At 37.6% G+C, this 24,679-nt stretch overlaps 1 protein-coding gene across 1 annotated transcript in view; it reads left to right on the top strand.

Annotated features, from left to right (window-relative positions):
* The window catches only part of LOC123871970 (thrombospondin type-1 domain-containing protein 7A-like), a 100,696-nt gene that overhangs the window by 66,913 nt on the left and 9,104 nt on the right, over positions 1-24,679 (top strand). Inside the window, exons 3-12 of the mRNA XM_045916057.1 lie at positions 17,212-17,308; positions 17,762-17,869; positions 20,651-20,796; positions 21,186-21,311; positions 21,723-21,928; positions 22,374-22,479; positions 22,781-22,989; positions 23,167-23,359; positions 23,702-23,856; positions 24,214-24,326. Coding sequence (XP_045772013.1) covers positions 17,212-17,308; positions 17,762-17,869; positions 20,651-20,796; positions 21,186-21,311; positions 21,723-21,928; positions 22,374-22,479; positions 22,781-22,989; positions 23,167-23,359; positions 23,702-23,856; positions 24,214-24,326 — 1,459 coding nt within the window. The remainder of the gene's footprint in view (positions 1-17,211; positions 17,309-17,761; positions 17,870-20,650; positions 20,797-21,185; positions 21,312-21,722; positions 21,929-22,373; positions 22,480-22,780; positions 22,990-23,166; positions 23,360-23,701; positions 23,857-24,213; positions 24,327-24,679) is intronic.

Below are 24,679 nucleotides of genomic sequence, written 5' to 3'. Positions count from 1 at the left end.
TTAATCAACCTTCCACTAACGAGGATAAATCTATACAAGTTGACTCCCCGGATTTTCTCGAAGGGAGCTTTTGACAATCAGTGAGGCTTTTCAGTATGTCGTGTTTTTACTTCCCTAGGAATTTTAAAACCTAAATCTACGCAGATAACGTCGTGGGCATCAACTAAAATTTGTTTGTGTTTGTGATAACCTAACTGAGACTATACCCTTTTCAGTATATCGTCCTTCTATTGGACAACTTGTTTACAAGTAGTGCTTATATGTTTTTATGGTATACTTTGGAAGGGACTGCCACCGTCACGTTCATAATGCTGCTAATGGAAGCAATTTGGCGTGTTTTGGCAGAGAGCCTTAACTCTAAGCGCCTTTATTTCAGCCGCCTCGAATTGGTTTTTCTCAAGAAAAACCCTTGCTTTGTTCCCGGTGATATGGGATCTTTTAAAAAGTGCTTATTTTGAAGATAACGTTTAGAGGAATACGTTTTACATTATAGTTCTTGAAGATAAAAGATATTTCAACATCTAGTAGCATTTTCTGAAGCTAGAATTTGTTATTTTGATTGCTCTTGACCGAAAGTAGCACCCATTTCAACGTATCGTCCTTTTAATGGACAACTTGTTTACAAGTCGTGCTGGTATGTTGTTATGGTATACTTTGGAAGGGGCTGACACCGTCGCTTCCCTAATGCTGCTAATGGAAGCAATTTGGCGTGTTTTGGCAAACAGCCCCGACTCTAAGCGCCTTTACCTCGGCTACCTCCAACTTGTTTTTCCCAACAAAAACCCTTCGCTATGCTACCGCCAGGTAATATGGGACCTTTTCAAGTATAAAAATAAGTGGAAAAATGTTTGATGAACACGTTTTATCATCAGTTCATCGCTGCCTCACTACTGAGCACAGACCTCCGCTCAGAATGAGAAAAGTTAGGCGATACTCCACCACGCTGGCCAAGTGTAGATTGGCAGATTTCACACACCATTGAGAACGCTATGGAGAGATCTCAGGCATGCAGGTTACCTCACAATGTTCACTTTAACTGCTTAAAGCTGAGTTTCTCGAAATAAATTCCAAAAAGTAGAAATTAAACTTATTTAATCACTACACCTCAGTTCATGACGTAGGTATTAGGAAACTTGCAACAAAACGTCGAGGCTTAGACATAACTGGCAGGCGTCAAATGTTCACACTTGACGCAAGGTAGCATATTATGAATCGCCTATTTTTCTTTGATTTCACGTCACCCATAGCAGAATGAACGACCCATAGCCTAATTTAATTTAACATATCGTCGATTCAGAATCAAACCGACATGCCCCTCACTCTGACGCTTCATAGAATTAAATTAGTTAATCCCCGCTTAAACTTTTCAATTTGATTTAAAAAATCACATTAAACACGTCATATAACTCCAAAAGTTAGAGATGCGTTCCCGGAATTGAACCCCTGACCCCCTGAATAAAACAAAATCCCCAAGGTTTGTCAAGAGAATGAAATACATATATACATGCACATAAATGGCAAAATATGAAAGAGACTACCTGCCAATGTACATACATACCATCATTTATTGTTACTCACATTTGGCAGAATAAATAAATAATTAAAAAAAAAGTTTTTTAAGTAGTCGCTGTAGATGAGCGCTTTTTTTAGGTTTAAATATTATAAATTCGAAGCTTACATAACACCTTAGTCTTTTAAACCTACGAGTATAATAAATTTTGGTTACCGTACCATACTTTAAATATAATCCAATACATACATAAAAGCCCACCTTTTCCGGTAAAATAAATCAAAGACGAAAGCGATGTAGGTTAATGTAATTTGAGTGGTTTATCCGCGGGAACAGCCGTATTTTCGCCATTGTTACCCCTATATACTTCCTCTCCTAACATCGTCCCTTTCCGCGGCCATTTTATTTTCGCCTCCGTATATTTCTGACCGAACTTTTCTCTAACAGGAGGTCAAACGGTTTATTTTAGTGGAATGTTTTGCGAAATTGGCTTCGACACCTGTGCAACTGATCTTTTTAGTCTGACTGTGCTTTCAGTTAGCTCTTTTAGACGAAGAATAATTTATAGGTCTGTAAGCTACGCTACCAATTATCTTGATCGGCAGAAAGCTTTTTGAAAATGCAAGCTTTTTTAGTGAGAACGTTATTTAGGAGTATAATATATCTATGATAATATGATAATATTTTTCTTCTTAAATAAGGCTAGTTGACTCACTTCTTCTTTACTAAAATCGCTTTTTCCCTTTTGAGGTACGGAACCTTAAAAATTAGTAAGAAGTAAAATATAGATTTTCTATAAGTAATAATCTGATATAAAACATTTAGGAAAAAGACGACATACTCGTACTTACTACTTTCCTAACTTTTGTAACATAAGGTAAGTTCTATGTCCTCTATCTTGGTATAACTTTGATAGCTGATATTTCAGAAACGTGTCACTTTGGAAGATCTTGTCTCATACAATACTTGTTTGTATTGATGCCAGCTATTGATTGATACTAAGCTACATATGATAAGGGCATTAACCTCTCAGCTACTGTCTATGGACATAGTTATGTAGGTACTTATACTGAATATTATTATGGTAATGTATATAATATTTAACCACGGTATCATTAATTAACATTGGAACCGAAGGCCCGCGTGGAATCGCTGACACGTATAACGCAAATGTACGGGTATGTTTATTGGTACTCAACTATATTGGTTTAATTTGTATAACCTGTACTACTATCATTTTAATTATATTAATACGTACTATTCCTTACAAAGAACTAGATTTCATGCGCGATTTGGGGAGGAACTCTTTGATTTTCAGGGATAAATGGAGCCTTGTGCGTCTGTAAGGTGCGAGCTATCTGAATTCATCGAATTTTGTAACATTTGGGCCGTAACAAGCCAGCAGACCGACAAACGACACTTTCTTATGATATTAGGTCCCTACATTATTTATTTTCCGAAATTATTAATCGAACTGGCCACTTTGATCTCAAATATCTGGCGTTTGGTTCGAAACCCCAAATCTTTGTCATTTGAATTTAGTGATTCTAAGTCCTGTCCCAAGCGAAAGTTGACTCAGAAAAAGTTGGTGGTGAGTGTTTGGTGGACCGGTGCTGTTATCATACACTACAGCTTCCTATGTAAATAGGCACATATTCTTAGTATGCTTGTAGATAAACAATTTGCTATATACGCGCACGTGTACTCTGAGCCGAGGTTGACTGACCTGCGACCATCGACGATCGATTGCAAATAAAGGTTAATTACTTCGCATTGTTCTCATTCAGAACGCAATCAACTATACTGTGGCAAAAGCATTGCATTCGCATTTGGCGTGATTGGGAGAGAGTTATTATTATTTGCTGTAAGGGTTGTAACTAGCCGATAGAAATAATGAATTCCCATTCAAATGACAATGAAACTCTCGTCTCTCCTACTTTTACAACTACAATGAATCCTACTGTGAAACAGTCTTTCAAAATTTAGAAATTACTTAAGAACTGTATAATTTACTAATATTATGTACATTCGTGTAGTTTCAAAGAATACAAAATACCAATTGAGTGTAATGCTAGTTTTAAGGCAGTTTCTAAAGAATTCAAGCACTTGTTCTCCACCAACTTGCCTCATAAAAACTCATGTGCCTCCTTTTCCAAGTTAGAATTTCCTTTACACAAAGTCCGTAGCACTTCTTACTACGAGAAAATTATTCGTAGCAGCCGTAGATTGGTGTAGCACTGCTACGTAAGATCGGATAATATTTAAAATAAACTTTGTAATGTTATAAAAACCATTAGCGCCATCTTTGCACAAACGGGCAACCTTGCGTAATACTACTTTTTTTAAATTATAGACTAACGTTTCTGACCTGTGGCAAGTGATGATGCGGCCTAGATGGGGCGCGCTTGCCTATAAGATGCCTATTCACTCTTGACCGACTACTAATAATATTTGGCATAAGTATACCTAGGTTTTTTTAAGAATAAGTAGGCACCTTCTAGTTAGGCGTGCTCCTCTTTAGACTACATCGTCACCCTACTATTTAGTGCGATTGCAGTCAAGCGTATACCTTGATATTCCTACCTAGTTAAAAAAAGATTAGCGCTGTCATACAAAAGACAAATACATTTTGGCCTAAAAATAAACTAAAAATGGTGCAATTACGGAACTCAATTGCAATGTAATTTCCCGCAAGACGTTAACCGTAGAAAATAAAGCAATTATTCAATCACGGCAGAATAACTTGAACTAAGTATAGGCAAATTAGCTTTAACCTATTCTAACTAACGGACCTGAGCCAATTTAGTTTTTCTAATTAAAGACTGGATATATATAGAGATAATTTGCGTCGATTTATTTAATACGTCTGTTTTTCCACGATGTACCTTGATTTCTACTTTATCGATTTGGCTTCAAATTACTGCCGTCAGAGTGAGCTACCGTCGACCTAACGGATTTTTTTTATTAATTTTTAATAGTATAAAAAAGTCTTTATCTAGCCTCTGGAGTGTAATATTCATATTCAGAGCGGAAATTTCGCAAGGATGTCCCAGCTCCCATCTAATCCTACTTCGCGAAATTCTGTATAAAAGTAAACGACAGGCAGAAAATTCGTCGAGCGAGAAAATTCCGAATGAAAATTGATGCCTCGTCGAATTACGCGCGGTGATAAATGATTACAGCTTATCGAATAAAAGGAAAACATAAAAAAGACATTTAATCATCCATTTTTATTCGTGTAAACCTATAAATACAGGAAGCTTTAGGAAAAGAAAAATGGGTAATTAGATTTACGTAGAATGAATAATGATGACTTAGTCGACGACGTGACTTTGTGAAATTCCACGACATGAAAGAAGCGGCAAGTACTATACTATGTTTATAATAATGATACCCAAGGGAAAGAAAATCTATGCGTCATGTAATATGCACATAGTACCTACCAACATACAATCTCGTTAGAAAATATCACAAGAAATATTTCACACACAAGATGATAAAATGGAGCACCATATTGAGCCATACATAAGTTCCAAGGTACAACAGTTGTGCCAGCTGAGTCCCCAAACAGTCCAAAAGAAATTTTTCCTATTGTTACTACTTTCCTATTATCACCGGCTCCCGTACAGATTAAATTACGTAATTTAATATATCATATTCAAAAGATAATTTAGCTTTCCTACTAATTAGGATTCAGGACTCAAGCAAGTCACGCGCAGCCAGCAATGTTATTCATTCACTAGCATAACAAAATTCTGAGAGGTATTTAATATTCTACGTGACCTAGCTAGATTACGTTCAAAGTTATTAGAATTTTAAATTAGCTATGATTCTGTAAGAGATTTTAGTTGAAAATTCAAAATATCCCACTTCTGCTTCCTTGTTCGGTACACGTGCACTAGCTATTCACCGTGTGCTTAGTATGAGATTTTACAATAATTCACCCTTGGTAGAATTCAATAACGTCAGAATAAATTGGACCTAGATATCTTTGACTGAAGGTCAAAAATTTAATATCATCGATTTTAATTTCGCAACGTTTCCACTTAGTGCACTGGCTGTTGATGTATAAACGAACTTGAGCCTTAATACAAGGTAATTAAGATCCATTTCAATAAAACGCTACGGATTCTATCAAAGTTGGTGAGATCTCCATACTAAACTGGAAGCAAACACGATGTAATACAAATTACTAATTTTCCTGGTTCATATGAACACCTTTCGTTTCACGTAATTCGCGTTCTAAATAAAACTTTCGAATATTAAACCTTCAAGCTTATTTATTATTCTGTTTGTACATTATCTTATGCTTTATACTTGTACAGATTAGTTTATAGGTCATATTTTAACTTATAAGTGAATATGAACTATTTCTATACTACTAATGTACCTACTTTTAAACCAAAATCAAAATTTAACAATCTTTTAAAAACAATGACCTTTACTGAGATACTATAAGGGCTATTTTGTTCTATTTTAGAAATACTTATGATAAGAAGCTATTTTAACTTAGATAATTAAGTTGGAAACAAATAAGAGACTTAAAATGTATACGATAAATCGATGAGATACTCGAGCGTATAATATTAGAAAAACATTTTCCTTATAAAGTACTTAAGTAGGTTTTGTTACAAAACATTCTGAACAAACATTTGGTTCTGACTTCAACTGAAAATACAATAGTCACTTCAAAAATAAATTATTTTTGATGGCTTTATATAAACTAAGACAATAGTCGTTAAATTATCTAAATATAATTAGCTTGCTTCCTCGATTTTGTCCGCGGGGGTTTAAATTTGGAATTGAAAAGAGCAACCGCCGAGTTTCTTGCTAGTTCGTCTCGGTAGGAACGGCATTCCGAACCAGTGGTAAAGTAAATTATTTTGACGATTCAAAAGCACTTATAAAAGTTTATTGGAATAAAAATGTATTCTATTCTATTCTATCCTGGATCTAGTGGCTCCCTGCGACTCGATTGATGGCGTCTGTCCACCTATTGGTCTTCTAACCCGTGATGGAGACCCAACACAGGTCGTCCAATACGCTGCGCTTTCCAGTTCGCTATTCTAGCACCTTGCCAGTCTATTTATTTTCAAACAATTCGCTCTGCCCATGGCGTCTATTTGCAAAATAGACGCCACTTTCTAGATCCACCGGTTTAGGCTATGCGTTCTCTTTTAGCCAATCACGGCGCCGCGACGGTGCAGCGCGCGGCGTGACGGTACTATTTTGTACGGACCTTATACTTATAGATAGGTATAGATGAATGAAAAAAAATTGGTAATTTTGACAATAATTTAGGAAACTACTTGTTTTGCTATCGATTGGTTCTTATTTCAATTTGGATATGATCAACGATTATTCGGTCGATTCCATTTTGATCTTTGAACAACGTTTCTGAAACTTGCTGGAGTTCGTATGGCGATTGTTAATATTTATTTCGCCCTGATTTCGTCCCTCTAAATGAAGCCCTCGGGACTTTTTGAATTTTCCCTTCTATTATTACACTTCCTTATAATATATGGGAGTAAATTTTTCCTCTGGCTTCTTCAATCTAACTTGAAAGCTCGGTGTTATTTTCGTATCACGAAATTGAAATTCAAGATTGTCGGGAGAATAGCAAACTCCGAAGAGGTATTTTGTTTGCCCGGGACGTTGACTTCGTTCACTCCGGCTTTCTAGATATATACTTTCCCGAGGTATTCTTCCCAAATTTCAGCTAGAAATCGAAAAAGAATTCTGGGACATGTGTAGGAGGTAAATGAACTACATTGTTCGCCTTTTCTTTGATTTTCACGATGTTTCTAGTCAATAAGAATTTGATTTAGCCGTTTTATCAATGTTTTATTTGAGTTTAGGAACACAGGATTATTCGGTAAAGTTTAAAAATGAAACAAACACATTGTACAGTATTTATAATATGTGTAGTACTTCATCTAATTTTGACTGATTTTTAGATATTCAGCTTACTCACACGGCTCTCTACAAAAAAAACCAGCCAAGTGCGAGTCAGACTCGCGCACTGAGGGTTCCGTACTCAGGTATTTTTTCCAACAATTTGCACGATAAATCAAAAACTATTATACATAAAAATAAATAAAAATCTGTTTTAGGATGTACAGGTAAAGCCCTTTCATTTAATAACCCACTTGGTTTAGTTATCTTATTTTGAAAATTGAAACACATTTTAATTTTTTTTTAAATGATGTTACCATAAATTCGCGGTTTTAAGATTTATTCCTGTACTTGTGCTATAAGACCTACCTAGGCCCAGATTCGTTCGGCTATTTGTGTACATAACATTCCGGTACCTAACTTGAAATAGAATTTTCAACAAAAATAACATAAAACACATTTAAAGAGAAACGCAATTATGTTAAACTATTTTACTATTTACTTAATCTCTTTGGTTAAACTTCGAACGTAATCGACTAGACTAAGAAAACAACCATAACATCCTTTGGTTTTTACTATATCGTCCAATTAGTATCTGCGAGCGTACGGCTTGAGAGCAGTCCGCAATATCGCTTTAGCTATTTTCTATTTAATTTTACTTCCATACTCGTACATTGCGAGGTTTTAACACTTTATCGCTTATAGACGATCTCTTCTATTTTTATTCTCTCCCAGGCTTAACACTAATTCATCGCTTAAAGTACGGCAACGAAACAAGCGTTTTCTCAAAAGCAGAAAGAAAAACGGGAGACTTTAGAGCTTGCCTTGAAAATGTCTTTTCATCTTGTTGTGAAGGTAAGTGGGTGTTTATGAAAGTGACTGGAAACACACCATCCGCATATACATCGAAAAAATACCACAACTTTTATTTAGTATGTATAATCAGAGTATACATTTATAGTTTGGTGCCACAAACCTTTCAATATGAAACTTATTTCTATTTTTCCTTGCTTTGTAGAATTCAGCTGTCAGAACACTAACTTTTGAAAATAATTCATAAATCATCGTGAAAAACAACGTGAGGAAACCTGCCTGAGAGTTCTCCATTATGTTCTCAAAGGTATGTGAGGTATGCCAATCTGCACTTGGCCAGCATGTTGGACTACGGCTTAAGCCCTTCTCATTCTGAGAGGAAAGACCTGATGAAGAAAAGTTGTGTTGGTGATGAAGAGTCTAATCATCATTAGTCGTATGGGACTGGTAGACCACTGTATTTATGCTAATTTCAAACGGGAGTTGCGCTTTCGTATTGTAAGCGCTAACATAATATTTTTCCAATGGAAATATTATTGTGGAATGGATTGCGTACAACCGAATAAGCCAGCATAATGTGATACACTTATAGAGTGCCCTTAGCTGAGACAATATACCTCATAATTTTGGTCATAAAACTAACACTGTGAACATGTAAATTTTGCTTTGTCTCTCTGTTGAACGACCCGCATTCTTCCGCTAGTTTTATAGCCCTAAGCCCGATCTCGTCTCATTATTCTTCGCTATCTTGCGCTATCCAGGGCCGCGATCATACATTTGCATAAAATATTACGGGTCTCGAGACGTTTGACCTTACACTAAAACAACGCTTTTACTACATCTTATCCTTGAAGCCGTGAAGCGTCGTCCTTGTTATACGAATACTAAACTGGTACAGAAGGTTTTCTTTGCTCAACATTTTACTCTATTTATTTTTGAGTGTTTATTCAACACTTATCCATGAATGTTTACCTTTTCTTTCTGGAGTTCTTTTCATCTGCTTAAAATATGTAATCGACATCATGATCAACCCATCGCCAGCCCACTACTGAGTATGGATCTCCTTTCAGAATGAGAAGGATTTAGGCCGTAGTCTGCCACGCTGGCCCAGTGTCACATACAACCATCGATGTATACAACATTATGTAGAACTCTCAGGCATGTAGGTTTCTTGACAAAAAACGTACATAATGCCGAAAAATTAGAGGTGCGTGCCCTCGATCGAACCTCCGTTATAGTACTAAATAGATGATACCCGCGGCTTTGTCTGTGTGGATATATTATGTTTCGAAATCCCGCGGAAACCATGGATTTTGTGGGATAAAAAGTAGCCTATGTGGTAGTTCAAGGTATACTCTATCTCCATTCTGAATTTCAACAAAATCTGACTAGAAGTTTTTGCATGAAAGAGTCACAAACACACACACACAGTTACCGCCTTTATAATATAAGTGTGATAGGCATGAATCAGAAAATTGGAAATTCTGTAATAAGCAGACCTCGTTATAGACTGCAACAAATATGCAGTTCAATAGCCATTAACTGTGTATCGATCGGCCGTCATATCACGTATTCAGTAGGTGCAGAGGTAACGGCGAGAAGCGATTGTATCGGCCACCCGCTCCAGTGAAGCATGTAAACATTGCGGAGTTAATGAAGATTCCATGTTATGTGCTTTGTGAGGGGAGATACCACACTAATATTATAAAGGAGAAAGTTTGTATGTGTGTGTGTGTGTGTGTGTATGTTTGTTACTCCTTCACGCAAAAACTACTGGACGGATTGGGCTGAAATTTAGAATGGAGATAGATTATACTCTGGATTAGCACATAGGCTACTTTTTATCCCGGAAAATCAAAGAGTTCCCACGGGAATTTAAAAAACCTACATCCACGCGAACGAAGTCGCGGGCATCAGCTAGTAAGTAGATAAACGATATTTAGTTGCAATCCATTTTCCCCTTCACTTTCAAAGGAAGAAGCAAACGGAAAGAAAGAAAGAAAAACGTTTATTTTGTAAGTTGTGCCACACAATGACACAACTACTTATACCTACTTGAGGGTTGGTTCTCCTGGCGCTTCCATCGTTTGAGCATTAAAGCCAAAATACCTGAAGCAGAAGAAGCGCAGGAATAATCTGTGTCATGTGTGGCACAACCCGAAAAAAGGGTCTAGCTCAGTATAATGCCTTATTATTTTTATTACTTACAATAGCATATGGCGCTGATTTTCAGCCGGAACCCTGTTCCTTTTAACAATTATTTTTGACTTGCTGACGCCCGCGACTTCGTCCGCGTGGATTTAGGTTTTTCGAAATCCCGTGGGAACTCTTTGGTTTTCCGGGATAAAAATTAGCCTATGTGCTAATCTAGGATATTATCTATCTCCATTTTGAATTTCAGCCAAATCCGTCCAGTAGTTTTTGCGTGAAGAAGTAACAAACATACACACACACACACACACACACACCCACACACACACACACATACAAACTTTCGCTTTTATAATATTAGTGTGATTAGGCATCTACTTGGCAACCACGCTCCACCTTAGGCTTCCATTACCGAGGTACTTAGATATCTGACTAGAATATGTGATGGACACTTTATAAACTTAAACAACATAACTTATTACATAATAACGTAATTTATTACATAACCATTTTCATCGTAAAATGTGTCGGAAAGAAGGTATCGTCTGTTTTTGGCCTCCATGTTTTCAAAATAGCGGCGCGAGCGGCAAAGATACGAGTTCGCAAAATTAAAATTCGGAAAGAGCACGTCGAAATATATGAAACCACCAATTTTCAAAACTCCCGGAAAACTTTCCAGGTAACCCCCTTCTTAAGCACCAAATGACTGTACTAACCGCGTTGTCGATAATTTAAGGGCTTTGCTAATCAAGGAAACATAAAACTTGATATTATATCAACGATAATTTAAAATAGAGCTGTCAGCCAAGAAAGCGTGATACACTAAAGATATACTAAAAAGCATATATTGTAGAAATGGTCGTGCAAACAGCAGCGGCGGGATCTGGCAACATATTACACGCATTTGTTTGCTCTCACGTAATATAAGTGACGGAGCGTGCGGGATTCTTGCGACATAACAAATAGTCTGCACCGCTGTTATTAATTTAGATTTATGGGAGTGCTAAAATTGTGGTATACCTTTTTATTTATAGCCGCAAAACTTTTTGTTCTTCTCGTTAGCTTCTTTTCTACTTTCGCAACAGATCGGTAGTAGATTTCGTGAATAACGACTACAGACAGGTCCGAAAATAGTCTTGAATACTATGGAAATACTCCAATAAGAACATAAGTGGTTGCCTGGAAGAGATCGCGCTAGGTAGCGATAAGGACGCCTTTGAAGGAATTGTACCTGCTTATAATTTTGTTTTGCTTTGTATGTGTTTTTCTATACTAATTTTTGGTGTACAATAAAAATACAGTTTTAACAGGATACAATTAGGAGCAGATGATAGCAATTTATTAAACTCCAGTTGCATTCGACTGAAATAGGCTATCCACTAGACTCGCTTCATCGTCCCTTCATTCAGCTTCACCTATTTGACCTCCGTTTCGACTCGATTCAATGTTGACACTCCTAGCAAAAAGAAGGGAAAAGTTAAAAAACATTCATAATCCTATTGTAAGTTATCTGTAGATACGATAAATTTTCCGAAGTTTTACTCTCATAATATTATGTCCTACTGCAAACTACATGTCGCGTGGTATCCAAATCACTAAAATTTACATATTAATGGTTTTGTGCAGATTGTTGGAAAATCGTGTCTGCATTGTATTCGTAGTTGCACAGAACTTTAGATCTTTTTAATAGTATGACTGGTTCTAAAACCGTGTGAAGGTATTATGAGAATATATTTTTATGCATGAGACAGTCTAAGTTCCACCGTTACAAAGATGCATAATTTGGTTGTCCAAGCTTTTTTTTTTATTATTGTGATATACATGTGCTAGACTAGAAACCTTGATATTTTTAGCATCACAATTACTTCATTCTTACCTAAAGATTTATCTTAATGTATAAAAAACCAGTCAAGCACGAGTCGGACTCGTACGCGATGGTTTCCCTTCCATCGTACAAAATGACCATTATGTGCCTATCGACTTAATTTTTAATTTAATTTTTTTAATTTGCATGGCAGCCATTTTGAAATTCGCCATCTTGGTAGGAAAAAGTGATACCTATTTAATAAACGCACCTAGCCTAGCTTTGAAAAGTTAGAGTTGCGTATCGGAGATCGAGCCCACTTGGAACATACAATATAGGTAAGAGAAACTGTCAAGTCTGCAACAAATCCCAATTGTCGCGACGCATTAATTAAATGAAACCCATAAGAAAACCCGACGATTTGTTAATTTCCCAGTTTCTCGACGCTGCGGATTTCCTTTGATTAAAATTTGTTTTCAATTTATTGAAACAGCGACGACGATCTCGATCAAATTAAACTTGGAAGTTCAGAAACTGTACTTTTTCCACTCCTCGGATACAGAATAAACTATAATTAGTTTGCAATTTATTGAGATTATTTGCTACCACAGCTGTTGGCTACTGATCTAAGAAAATACAATGCATTTAATAAAGATTTAGAACTGGCATTATTTGATGAGTTATTTAATGACCTCTCTAGCGCAGCAGTGAGCGCTGTGGTTTTATAAGTGGGAGGTACCGGGTTCGATTCCCGGCAGGGGAAATTCGGGAAGTTATAATTTCTAAATTGTCTCTGATCTGGATCTTCTCTGGTGGGAGCTTCGGCCGTGACCAGTTACCACCTTATCGGCAAAACCGTGCCACCAAGCAATTAAACGTTCCGATACAATACAATGCCGCGTAGAAACGGATAAAGGGTATACGGGTTTAATGCCTTACACTTTCTAAGTTAGCCCCCTTCTACCTTAGACTGTATCATCACTTGCCACCAGGTGGTATCGCAGTCAAGGGCTAGCTTGTATCGGAATAAAAAACCGTAAAAAACGGATTTTACCGTAATGACTGCACTGGGCAAACGTGCTTGCTGGTCATCACAGAGCTAGACTGGTCCCTGGCACCTGTGTCACTACTGCCCGACACCGGTCTGTGCCATTCACAGAACTCCAAATCTATATTATGTGCCATTCACAGAACTCCAAATATATATTATGTGCCATATATCCATTTTAGCCAATTTGAAATGGCTATACCACCATTTGTCGGTCGCTAAGCTTCGTTTGTAGATCAACAGAGAGTACCTCGGGCGGCGGGTGAGGTTTACTATAATTAGAGCGCTGGGTGGAGGTGCACTTCCTTACTCATATTAAAGTCTCTACAAGAGTCCTATGTCAAGCAGTGGAGGTCTTTATTTAACTACATATATAGCCTTGCGCTTGCCTGCAATCACACCAAACAGGAGATGATGCAGACTAAGGTAGAATGCGCCTGCCCAGAAGGTTCAATTAAATTTTCTTTGAAGGTATTCATATTATAGCTAGCGAGGAAAACGGAGTCCTATCGGTTGACAATGATGTCGATGATATCAAAATTCCTACTCCGTACACATATTGATGGCTGAGCAGCATAATATTTGCACCGAAATCTGAATGGAGTAACAACAGCACAGTGATTCAACGTAACAGGTTAATTAGATTAACATCTCGCAATCCAGTTACACTGATTCTATCTGTAGATACTATAGCTAATGGATTTATGAATGAGCTGCTAGAAAATGCTATAAACACTAAGCTCTTTAATTATGCATCACTAGAGGATGCCCGCGACTTCGTTCGCTTGGATTTAGGCTCTTAAAGATCCCGTGGGAACTGTTTGATTTTCCGGGATAAAAAGTTGCCTATGTCAATAACAGGGACGCAAGCTACCTCAGTACCAAATTTCATACAAATCGGTAAAGCGGATGAGTCTTTAGGAATCCTGCGGGAACTGTTTGTTTTTCCGGGATGAAAAGTAGCCTATGTAAGGACATAAGCCTTCCGGGGAAGGCCCCGGAATGTATCTTAAGTCTGTACAAAATTTCGTTAAAATCGGTTCAGCGGTTGAGCCGTGAAAGCGTAGCAGACAGACAGACAGATAGACAGACAGACAGACAGACACACTTTCGCATTTATAAATTAGTATGGGTTTTGTTTTGATCCATACCTTGAAATTTTTAATTTGTAGACTAGCGCTTGGCTGCAATCAGACCTGGTGGCAAGTGATGACGCCGTCTAAGATAGAGCGCGCTTGCCTAGAAGATGCATGCCTATTCACTCTTGACTTGAAGATAGGTATATTATAATTGAGGCGAAAACTGATGCTGGAAGGGCGTTCCAAATCCTAATGTTATTATTACCATCTATTGAAATAGACCCATGCTCTAAAACTTCTCTTTTTTTTATTAAAAATTCTTAATGTTTTAAAAGCTCTTTTAAAAAGAAAGGATATTCACTACCAGGTCATTTTAATAGTTTAAAAAAAAAAGTGCTTCCCAGACATAGAAGGAAATTACAAGCTGGGAATCTCGGGCCTTATTAGTTTAGCAACAGCGCGCTCGCAATCTAGTTACGCTTCGAGTGCGGTCTGTTATGATGTAACTAACCAATAAGTGAGGCTCTGAAACAAATGAACTAACAGCCAGACTTTCGTTATTAAAGCTGAAAGTTTTCCTTCGTATTGTCCCCAACACAGAGAGAAACATCAACAACTTTGATGTTTGGATCATGGTGGTTTGGAAGATAACAGGTGTAAAAAATCTTACGTCCAAAGTATAAAGTCAATTTTTTTTATATTTCCTTCGGAATAATAGTAGAAATCACGTCATGCATTGCCAGACACAGCATCGTGGCAAAATTAAAGTTTACTTTAAGAGCCTCTGGCAACGAAGCAACGGATACACGTAATTTTTTGCATGGGCATAGCTGTTAAAGATCTAGAGAGTGGCATAGACTACTTTTTATCACAGAAAATCAAAGAGTTCCTCACGGGACTCTTAAAAACTCTTTAGAAACTCGGTAAGTACATAGTTGCTCTTTTCAAATATTCATTTTATAATTTCATGTCCTGTATACCTAAGTAATTGTAGCCGCGCACATTGCTGAAGCGAGCTTCAAGTCAATTCCACGCTCTTTTATCATTTACATAATAGAGACAATGTGTTCACATTTGTTTCTCTATATCAACGGAAATAGCTACACTTTCATATGGAAAGTGGGCAATAACAACAAGGGATTGAAAGCTGTGTAATAGAAATGCTGTATACCTATTGTATTTCGAACAAATAGTTTTTGTTTTTGCTTTGACGGCATTTCTTACATGTAAAAGATTTATCAGCTTCTCTCGCACAGCGTTTAGGTTTTCTAAACGAATGGTGCCAGATTTGATCTTCGGCAGAGTCAATGTAAAATTTATAATTTCAAAAATCGAGTCTGCTGCATAGTTACGAAGTCAAGTAAATCACCTTTTCTTAAAAACGTCTTGGCAGTACGATTTAGCGTGCCTGTACAAACTGCCTATAGTTCTACTATCTAAGACAGCATTGTCAATAACATTAGGTGAAATCGCGATAAAGCTCCAACTTATGATAGAACAAATAAATCTTATTTGTTTCTATTCTTATGATATTAGGCATTTTATGACCTAGATAAAGCTGATATATAAATCTTGTAGTAATCGGTTATCAGGTCTATGTATCGACTTGTAAACCACCATAACTCTGAACAGACTGTCTCAAAGCTTGGCACAAGTCCACGAACAATAAACATCGGAGAAAAAGTAAAATAAAAACAAAAACATAAAATAAAAACATTTCTATCCATTATAAATTCTTACGACATGTTGAATTTCTGAGTTGTACTAGATTCAATATGGATTGTCTCACTATCAATCTATAGACATCCACTGCTGGACATAGACCTCTTGTAGGGACTTATACAACATACACCACGGTCTTGCGTTTACACCCTGAATCCAGCGGCTCCCTGCGATTCGTTTGATATCGTTTGGCTATGGAGAGAGAGAGCTATGCTTGGAGTTCCTCTACGTGATGAAACCAGAGGAGGTTCTTCGATGCGGGATAGCGCGGGTGACGTGCGGGTGTACGAGACGTCCCCCCGCCTCATACCTTGATTGTCATCTCGACCTGTCGCGTTTGGGCTCCCGAGTTGCTCATGTATACCTGCCTATTTCAGATATTTTTAGGGCTCCGTAGCTGAAGGTTGTCAACGGGACTCTGCGCCTCCGCTATCTGTCCATCCGTCCATCTGTCTTTCAGCGGGCTGTATCTCATGAACTGTAATAGGTTGAAAATTTCACAGAATGTGTATTTCTATTGTTTTTTAATGGCTGCTATGATGTTACGGAACTCTTCGAGTGCGAGTCCGACTCGCACTTAACCAATTTTTTAATTTGTATTTAATTAGATAATCACGAACGACGCCCCGCAGTGTTATGGGGAGAAACCGCAGGATTCCATTAGCGACTATAATAACTATTTACCGTAAATCTCTTACGAAAAGCCCAATTTATGAGTCTACATGCTTTACGAGGTATAAAAAACTTTATTACTTACCTATTTTATTTCAATTTGATTTTGATTTCAAGTTGATCTATTTACATATTTAAATAATACTAGATGGTGTCTGCGACTTCGTGTGCGTGTATTTACTTATTTTTAAAAATCACGCGATTTTACTCTGAAAGTAGCCTGTGCCCGTCTCTGGAATACAAGCTACGAGTATCTCTGTACCAAGAACAAATAAATGATGCACGGGATTTCATCTACGTGGTTTAAGGTTTTTTTATAATTCCCGTGGGAACTCTTTCATTTTCCGGCACAAAAATTTTGCCCTTTCCTAGGATGCAAGCTATATTTGAACCAACTTTCGTCTAACATGTCATAACGTCCAGGGAATCAGTTAATACTCATTAATATAATTACGATCTATCGTTAACCTAATGACTTCTGAAAGCTTTCCCACTATTTTTATGTTATTTGTTTCAGAGCCGGTAATAATCAACGATGGAGACTACACAGTGTACGTTGGAAGCTGGACCGATTGCACTGCGGGGGACGGAGATCATACTAAAACTATTGAAAGGTATAGACCTAATCGCACGATTACTCTCTTATCTAGCCAATATACCTACAATACCATAAACGTGATTTAAAGTAAGTAAGTGGCGCATGGCAAAACGTGGCACGGACACAAGTAATTTATATGTAATGTATATGTATATTATGTACTTGGATATTCCCATAACTTTCGTTTGATAATCGAAAATCAAAATATGCTTAAATTTTTTTTATACCATGTCGTCAATAGAAATTACGATTCTGCATGTAAAAGTAATTACCTACCACGTAAGTACAATTAATTCGTACTCGCGATTGTATAGTCGTTATTTGTATTCAGTTTGAACGGAATTTGTAGTTAGGGGATTGTTACCACCCGCTTACTTTACTCCTGCACCCTTATCGTCACGACACAGTCAATTTCAATTCAATTCATCTAAAACTTGTAGATTTTGTTAGAATGTGAGTGTTTGTACAGGTTCAACATACGCCTAGAAGCCGATTCCCTCGTCCATACACCACGGCTGGGTCTCCAGAGGCGGCAAGTACAGTGCCGTCGAAAAGATGGCAGCTTCGTCGAGCCATTGTAAGTTTTTACCTTTTTAAATTAACTAATGCGCTTTTCATTTAGGTACACAGAAAAAATAACAAAATGATCCGTAAAATTTATTAAAAATAGAAGAACCCCATAGACTATATGTATAAGAAATCTCGATCCTTAAAATCGTTTAAAAATAGAAGTAATGTGCATGCCTGGGACGGGATCCCTTTGAGAACATTATGGAGAACTACCATAGTGTTCTCAAAGTGGTGTGAAGTCTACCAATTCGCACTTGGCCAGCGTGGTGGACTGTAGTCTAAACTCTTCTAATAGTTGTAGTCCGGTGCGTTAGTAGATTGAGATGACGATAGTAGTTTAAATTCAAGAACTCAATTCTAAGCTTTCGTAGGTATGTACACAAAACGTGGGCAAATATCATCCAAAGAAAAGAGATAAAAATAAAAGCTATTAGATACTTCAGCTTACCCACTTTCATATAAAGTTTTAAAATGAACTAACTTTGCCATAGGGCACACTCACTCATAGACAAACGGAAGTTCTAAGTAAACGGGTGGAGAACATAAATCTCTATCTATTCATACCGCAATAAAACTGCGCAACGCAAATAGTTTAGGTAGGTATATTTATTGGGAGGATCTTTCGAGAACTTCGCCTGGTTGTTCGAGGCGATATTTCATTTCTTTTTCACTAAGCAATTTCAAGACGAAAATGTGTATTGTGCAGTAAAAGTTGTAGAAATACACTCACTATTTATGTACCAAAATAGGGTATATACCCTTGATTTTTCTTCAGCATTTAGCATATATAGCACAAAACGAATTAAAGTGATTAGTGGTAAATTTTTCGAGTTATTTTATACTCTGCTTAAAAAGATCTTTTCATCGATACCTCAATGTTAACAAAATGTTGTCCCTCATTTCTATTTAAGTATGCGTATCCCGTTCAAATAAAGTGTTTAGTTTCTTATATAATTTTCGACTTAGGTCATTAATTTACACATTATTTGTGAATTTGGAGTAAGTAATTATTATAAGGCTCTGACAGACAGACGGACGGACGGACGAAGAATGCCAATTCACTGAAGTAGATTCGGAGACCTAACTTCGCTCAGTTAAAAATATTTAATTAAACTAAATCAAACCTTACGACAAGTTTTTTTTAATACTGACTATTTGAACTTTGACTACCACAAAACCAATCTACATTTATTTTGGGGAATTGAATTTTCAGCTAGTTTTCGAAATCCGATTATATGCTAGAACTCCTGCAGGGTAGTTAGTTGAGATTGAGTTGTTAGAAGCGAAACCATGAACGTATTATATCTCTATGAGCGAAACTGAATCTAGACTAGATTTATTGTATAAGTTAGACTAAGTTACAGAAAGTTGATACCTATCCATAATTTGTCGTGCACACGAATAATAGGTACTTAATAATGCATGCAACTTCATCCGCGTAGATAAGGTTTTTAAAAAAGCTGTGTGAAAAAGTACGCTACGAGTATGTCCGTCTCCAGAAAATGCAAGCAAATTTTATCAAAATTGGGTAAACAGATGGGCCTGGATTGGCTAAGTACCTAGTGCGTAGTACGATAGTTTGCATTAATTAGAATACACAAATATTCTTGTTAATTTGCCTAAAATAGTTTTATAAACAATTTTCTTGGGATTTTTCTCGTAATTTAAAAGGCTATAATTGTCCTAGTTTAAGCAGTTACCTTAAACTTGCAAAGTTACCCAATGTAAAGACAGTTTAATATTCATCCTGGAACTTTGGTCTTTGACTAAGTAGATAAGTTCGTCCGCATCGTGAATTTTTATGATACCTCGTTCTAAACTGGGACATATTGTCGTACTATTGATCGATTGCCGCTTCTATCCACTTTAAAGCTCTATCTGTAACAACGTCACATTTTTACGAGGAAAATCCTCTATATTTTATAGCATCACATCTAGTTTATGTCTCAGTTCCTTTTATTGCAATAATAAAATTTCCTCTTGCCTATATTTGGATTTTCTTGAAAACTGTGATATTTCAAAATCGATTAAACGGATGGTTAGTTATAGTTTCGTGTTATTATATTAGAACGGGCTTAGCTTTCTTCTAAATTCTTATTTACTTAAGATTTTTACGAAAAATGCCTACTGCATTTCCGCACTGAATCGCTAAGCTGCTAAAAATGAGCCAGCGTTCTACTCATGTAATTCTGACCTACTTTGCAGCTTAAAAGTGAACCAACAATTTTGCTTCGCAACTTGTTACCCTGTCAATTCCCACTTAGTGTGCTTAAGCCTGGAGTTTATATTAGCAGTTTTGAGATATTGTTTGTTTAACAACATTTTCCACTTCCTTCCGGGTGTCTGCTTTTTTGTTATACTTTCTTGTTGCACTCGCTGCAATGATTGCGCTATTTTGTAACCGAGGATGTTGCAACAAGTTTTTTGAAAGCTTCAATTGTGATTTAGCTTTTGGTTATTAGATCACTAACAAAACTTAATTTTTGAAAACTTAAAACTCTAAGTTATGTTTAACGTGAACTATGCCAAGAAAACCTTGCACAGGTCACGGAATGAAAAACATTTGAAAACATCAACATCTCAACCTATCGCTGGCCCAGCTGGGACTGGTTATATACTTGGCAGGAAACACGGGCACCAGAAGGACATTCCACACCTTAGTGGTTCTTATCAGAAACGTTGAACAAAAACGTTTCGTATCAGTGGATTGGATGTAGAACTACATAAGGGTGCCAACGTTCGCAGTCAACGCAGATCTATTCCTGAAAAGAAACCTTTACTTTAACAGGTATTGCGGGATAGCCATAGCAAATGTCGGCACAACACGAGTCTGTGTGATGAAGGAAGACTGTTCCTTAGCGGAGTGGTTGCCATGGAGACCTCGCTCCGATGGAGCGCTCGTGCGAACTCGACGCCTACGGAGATTGCCACAAGGTACCTAAGATTCCAATCCAATATTCCAGATTTCGTGGATTTTGGAGCTTTTTATCCGAACATGAGTTAAATAGTTGATGAATCGCACTAATATTATAAAGGCGAAAGTTTGTATGTGTGTGTGTGTGTGTGTGTATGTTTGTTACTCCTTCACGCAAAAACTACTGGACGGATTTGGCTGAAATTTGGAATGAAGATAGATAATATCCTGGATTAGCACATAGGCTACTTTTTATCCCGGAAAATTAAAGAGTTCCCACGGGATTTCGAAAATCCTAAATCCACACGGGCGAAGTCGCGGGCATCGGCTAGTCAATCATAATTATTATTACTTGTATTTTTAAAGCGCATTTCGCATAAAGTTTACTTAAAAGATTCACTTCGTACAGGTGGAGGCAAGGAATGCGAAGTGGTGGAAGAAGTACGGCCGGCTGTTTTGGAAGCCAGTGCCCACTGGACACCTGGACCCTGGGGTCCTTGCCGCGTCGCTGTGGAGCAACCCGCTACGGCTGCACGTGAGCATACCTACTTATCCATTAACTTCTTGATATTAAGTACTTACTTAAGCCAATCGAATCAAAATGAAAAATATAAAATTACACCTTCTTATTTAACTTAAATTATATGGACAAATTAAGTGTCCATTAGACAAAAGATTTTGCGATCAGTTTTCAGACACTACCGTGACTGACGGATAGTAATCTGTCGTATAATGTGATAACTGATGTTTAAATAAAAATTATCCAATTTCATCAGAATTCACTGATGAACCATCTATAAAATGTAATGAATGAAAGGCAACCTAAAAATCATCAATACTTTTGTCATCAGAAGAATTTTTCAGATGATTTAGTTAGCAGATATAGTTATAGTAGGTCTAGTTATGAAGTTATCATCAAATAAATATTAATTTTCAATACCAATAGCCGACGATGATGACGACGACGCTGACGACAACGACGCAATCTACGATGAAGACGATGAATCCGACGAAACTGACAAAGACACCGAGTCGAGCTGCGGTGGCGGGGTGCAGAGACGTGAGGCGACGTGCGTGCGCGCAGACGGGCGAGCGTTACATCCAGCCCAATGTGCTCATGCGCAGATGCCTACGTTGGTTCAGCCTTGCGAGGTAAGGAAGAATACGCTAATTTGGTAAACCAGGCGACTCTTTTAGACTTCCTGGAAGAGTGAGCTGGATTATGGGAATTTTCTCCACTATAAAGTCCCGTTCTAGAGATATTATCTTTAAAGGTAATTTTAGAACATTTTTAGGTCATAAAATATACGGAGTGGTGTAGTCTAAGGTGGAGCGTGTTTTTCTAGACGATGCTTATTTACTCTTGATTAGAAGAGGTCTATTTACTTTTAATCTGTTAGAAATGGAGTGTGATATTCAATCGTAATTTAAACCTATAATTCTCTTAATATCTACTATCAACATTATGAGAAATTAACTACATTCCCATGTTTTGTTCTGAAGATTTGAACTACCAACCATACGGTACATTTTTCTACGTAACATGGACAATTTTATCCTAAAAAATATTTTTAAAAAACCATTTGGCATTTATTAGGTGCCTTGCCCTCGTGATTGTGAAGTTGGCAAGTGGAGTGACTGGGGAGCATGTCAACCAACGGACGGATGCCCTCTGTTTCCAGTGCAACAATTAACCACTACAGGTACAAAAGTCTCTAATAAATGACCATGGTCATCTTTACCGAAAAAAGTGAAATCTCGAGGTTTTACATCTGCAGATAAGTTGAATGTACATTGCTTCATCAAATGAATCAGATGAATTAATGACTTGTGGCTTGTGTTGTACTAAGAGTAGAAAAAGAAAAAGAGTGCTGGCAATATTGTTATGCTCTTTATTCTTGAACCAGGGCTTGATTTTTCACCTTTCATTTATTAATTTATGCAAGACAATTTTCAGTTCTTAGGTCACTTATTTCGTTTTTAATTTTTTTTCCATATGTACAGGTTATAGCGTCCGCCGTCGTCGCGTCACAGCCGCTGCCTCTGGAGGAGGAGCGCCGTGTCCTCCTCTAGAAGAAAAGCGTACCTGTAGCACACCACGCTGCGCGGCCTGGAAGGCCTTACCCTGGGGACCTTGCGTGCTGAACCAACCTCATACCACTTGCGGCCCTGGCAGACGTCTTAGAGAACTCCGTTGCATAGGACATGATGGAGTAAGTACAACCACATTCATTCAGGTCCTGCAATAGTGGCAAGCATTAAATTAATGAGTGGTACAGCAAAGCTATAATAGATTTTCTACAAACACAGATTATCTGAATAACAAAAATAATGTTCTGTTAAGCATTGAGTTACCAGTCCTCAAATCAGCCTTAATTTATATTTTCTAGAAAGAAGCACAGCGTGCGTGGTGTGGCAACGGTGCTCCAGCGAGAAGCGAAAAGTGTCGCATCGCATGCGCGGGCGACTGTGTCGTGTCCTCCTGGGGCACGTGGTCCCCGTGCTCAGCGCCTTGCGTCGCTCCCGGACATTCCAGGCCCACTAGGACTAGACGAAGACATATACTTGCTCATGCTGCACCGAGTAAGTTCCTTCAATTAATCAATCAAGGGCCAGTATCGTTTCGTCGTGTTAAGTCAAGCCTATTATACAATTGATGAATTCCTTAGTTACAAAATGTCATGGAAGCAACTGGCTGAGCTTTCAGTCGCCCACAACATGGTGCAGTTGTATTGTTACATATTGTAACTGTTTATGATTTGAAAAGAGCAATTGCTGAGTTTCTTGCCGGCTCTTCTCAGTAGAATCTCCATTCTGAACCAGTGGTAGAGTTACAGAAGTAGCATAGTTGTCGTACATGAAATACCTAAATAAATTTTGGTTTGATGATACTTAAATGATTTACCATTTTAAATATTTCAACAGACGGTTGGCCTTGCCCATCGGAAGACCAACTGATACAGAACGAAACATGTAACACCCACGCTTGCGCTACTTACTCCTGGCTGGCAACGCCATGGGGGCCGTGTGAGAGACGACGACAGGACTACATGCCGGTCACTAATTACACGGACTTATTGGTAAGACGTTACCTTAATTTAATGTCACCGAGAGACCTATGAAAAGCTATGAGATGTCGTGGAAAATCTGATACAACCGAAGCTGTCGAGCAGTGAGAAGCGTATTGTTAGTGACTGTCATTTTTTTTGCCAGAGTCGTTTTCCAACCTTCAACAAACACCACTACACCACAACATAGCCTCGCTTCAAAAACTCGTTTTCAACTCTGACGTAACCAACAGATACAATGAGAGTTTTTAAATGAAGACAGAAACGATTCCATTCTACTCTCGTACTTACTAAGCCAAAGGAAACATTGCAAGAAATCTCTATAGCCTATTCCTTAGAAATTCCATAATAACTTTGTTTTTCGTTTAGGATAGTGAAACATTTAATGAAAGCGACGACGAAGAGCCGTGTATCGAAGAAGGGGAGATGAATAGGGACGTAATGTGTGTCCAGAACAACGCGGACGTCGTCCGTGAAGCCTTGTGAGTTAATTTTAAGCAACATTTCATTTTACAAAAGTTCCTACTTTTTAAGAATATTAGTCGTATTAAAAACGATTATTAACCTTTCCTCTCAAAACTTAGCGATTATTTATTCCAAGAAACCCCATACAATTTATATAGGAAAGTAGACCTTCAGAAATGAAGAAAACGATGCAGGGTGATGTAAGTATTCATATAAAGTTTGTAGTGCGCTGAATGATGAATGAAAGTGTTTTGGAGTGCATGTTTTAGGATTAATTCTGGATTATGTCTGATACCACTACACTAGTCACTACGCGTGGTAAGAGGCCTTTGACCAGCGCGGTAGGATATCAAAAGGTGGATAATAAGGA

The sequence above is a fragment of the Maniola jurtina genome, chromosome 14 (assembly GCF_905333055.1).
Source record: "Maniola jurtina chromosome 14, ilManJurt1.1, whole genome shotgun sequence".
Lineage (NCBI taxonomy): Eukaryota > Metazoa > Arthropoda > Insecta > Lepidoptera > Nymphalidae > Maniola > Maniola jurtina.
This window is presented reverse-complemented; position numbering and strand designations above follow the sequence as displayed.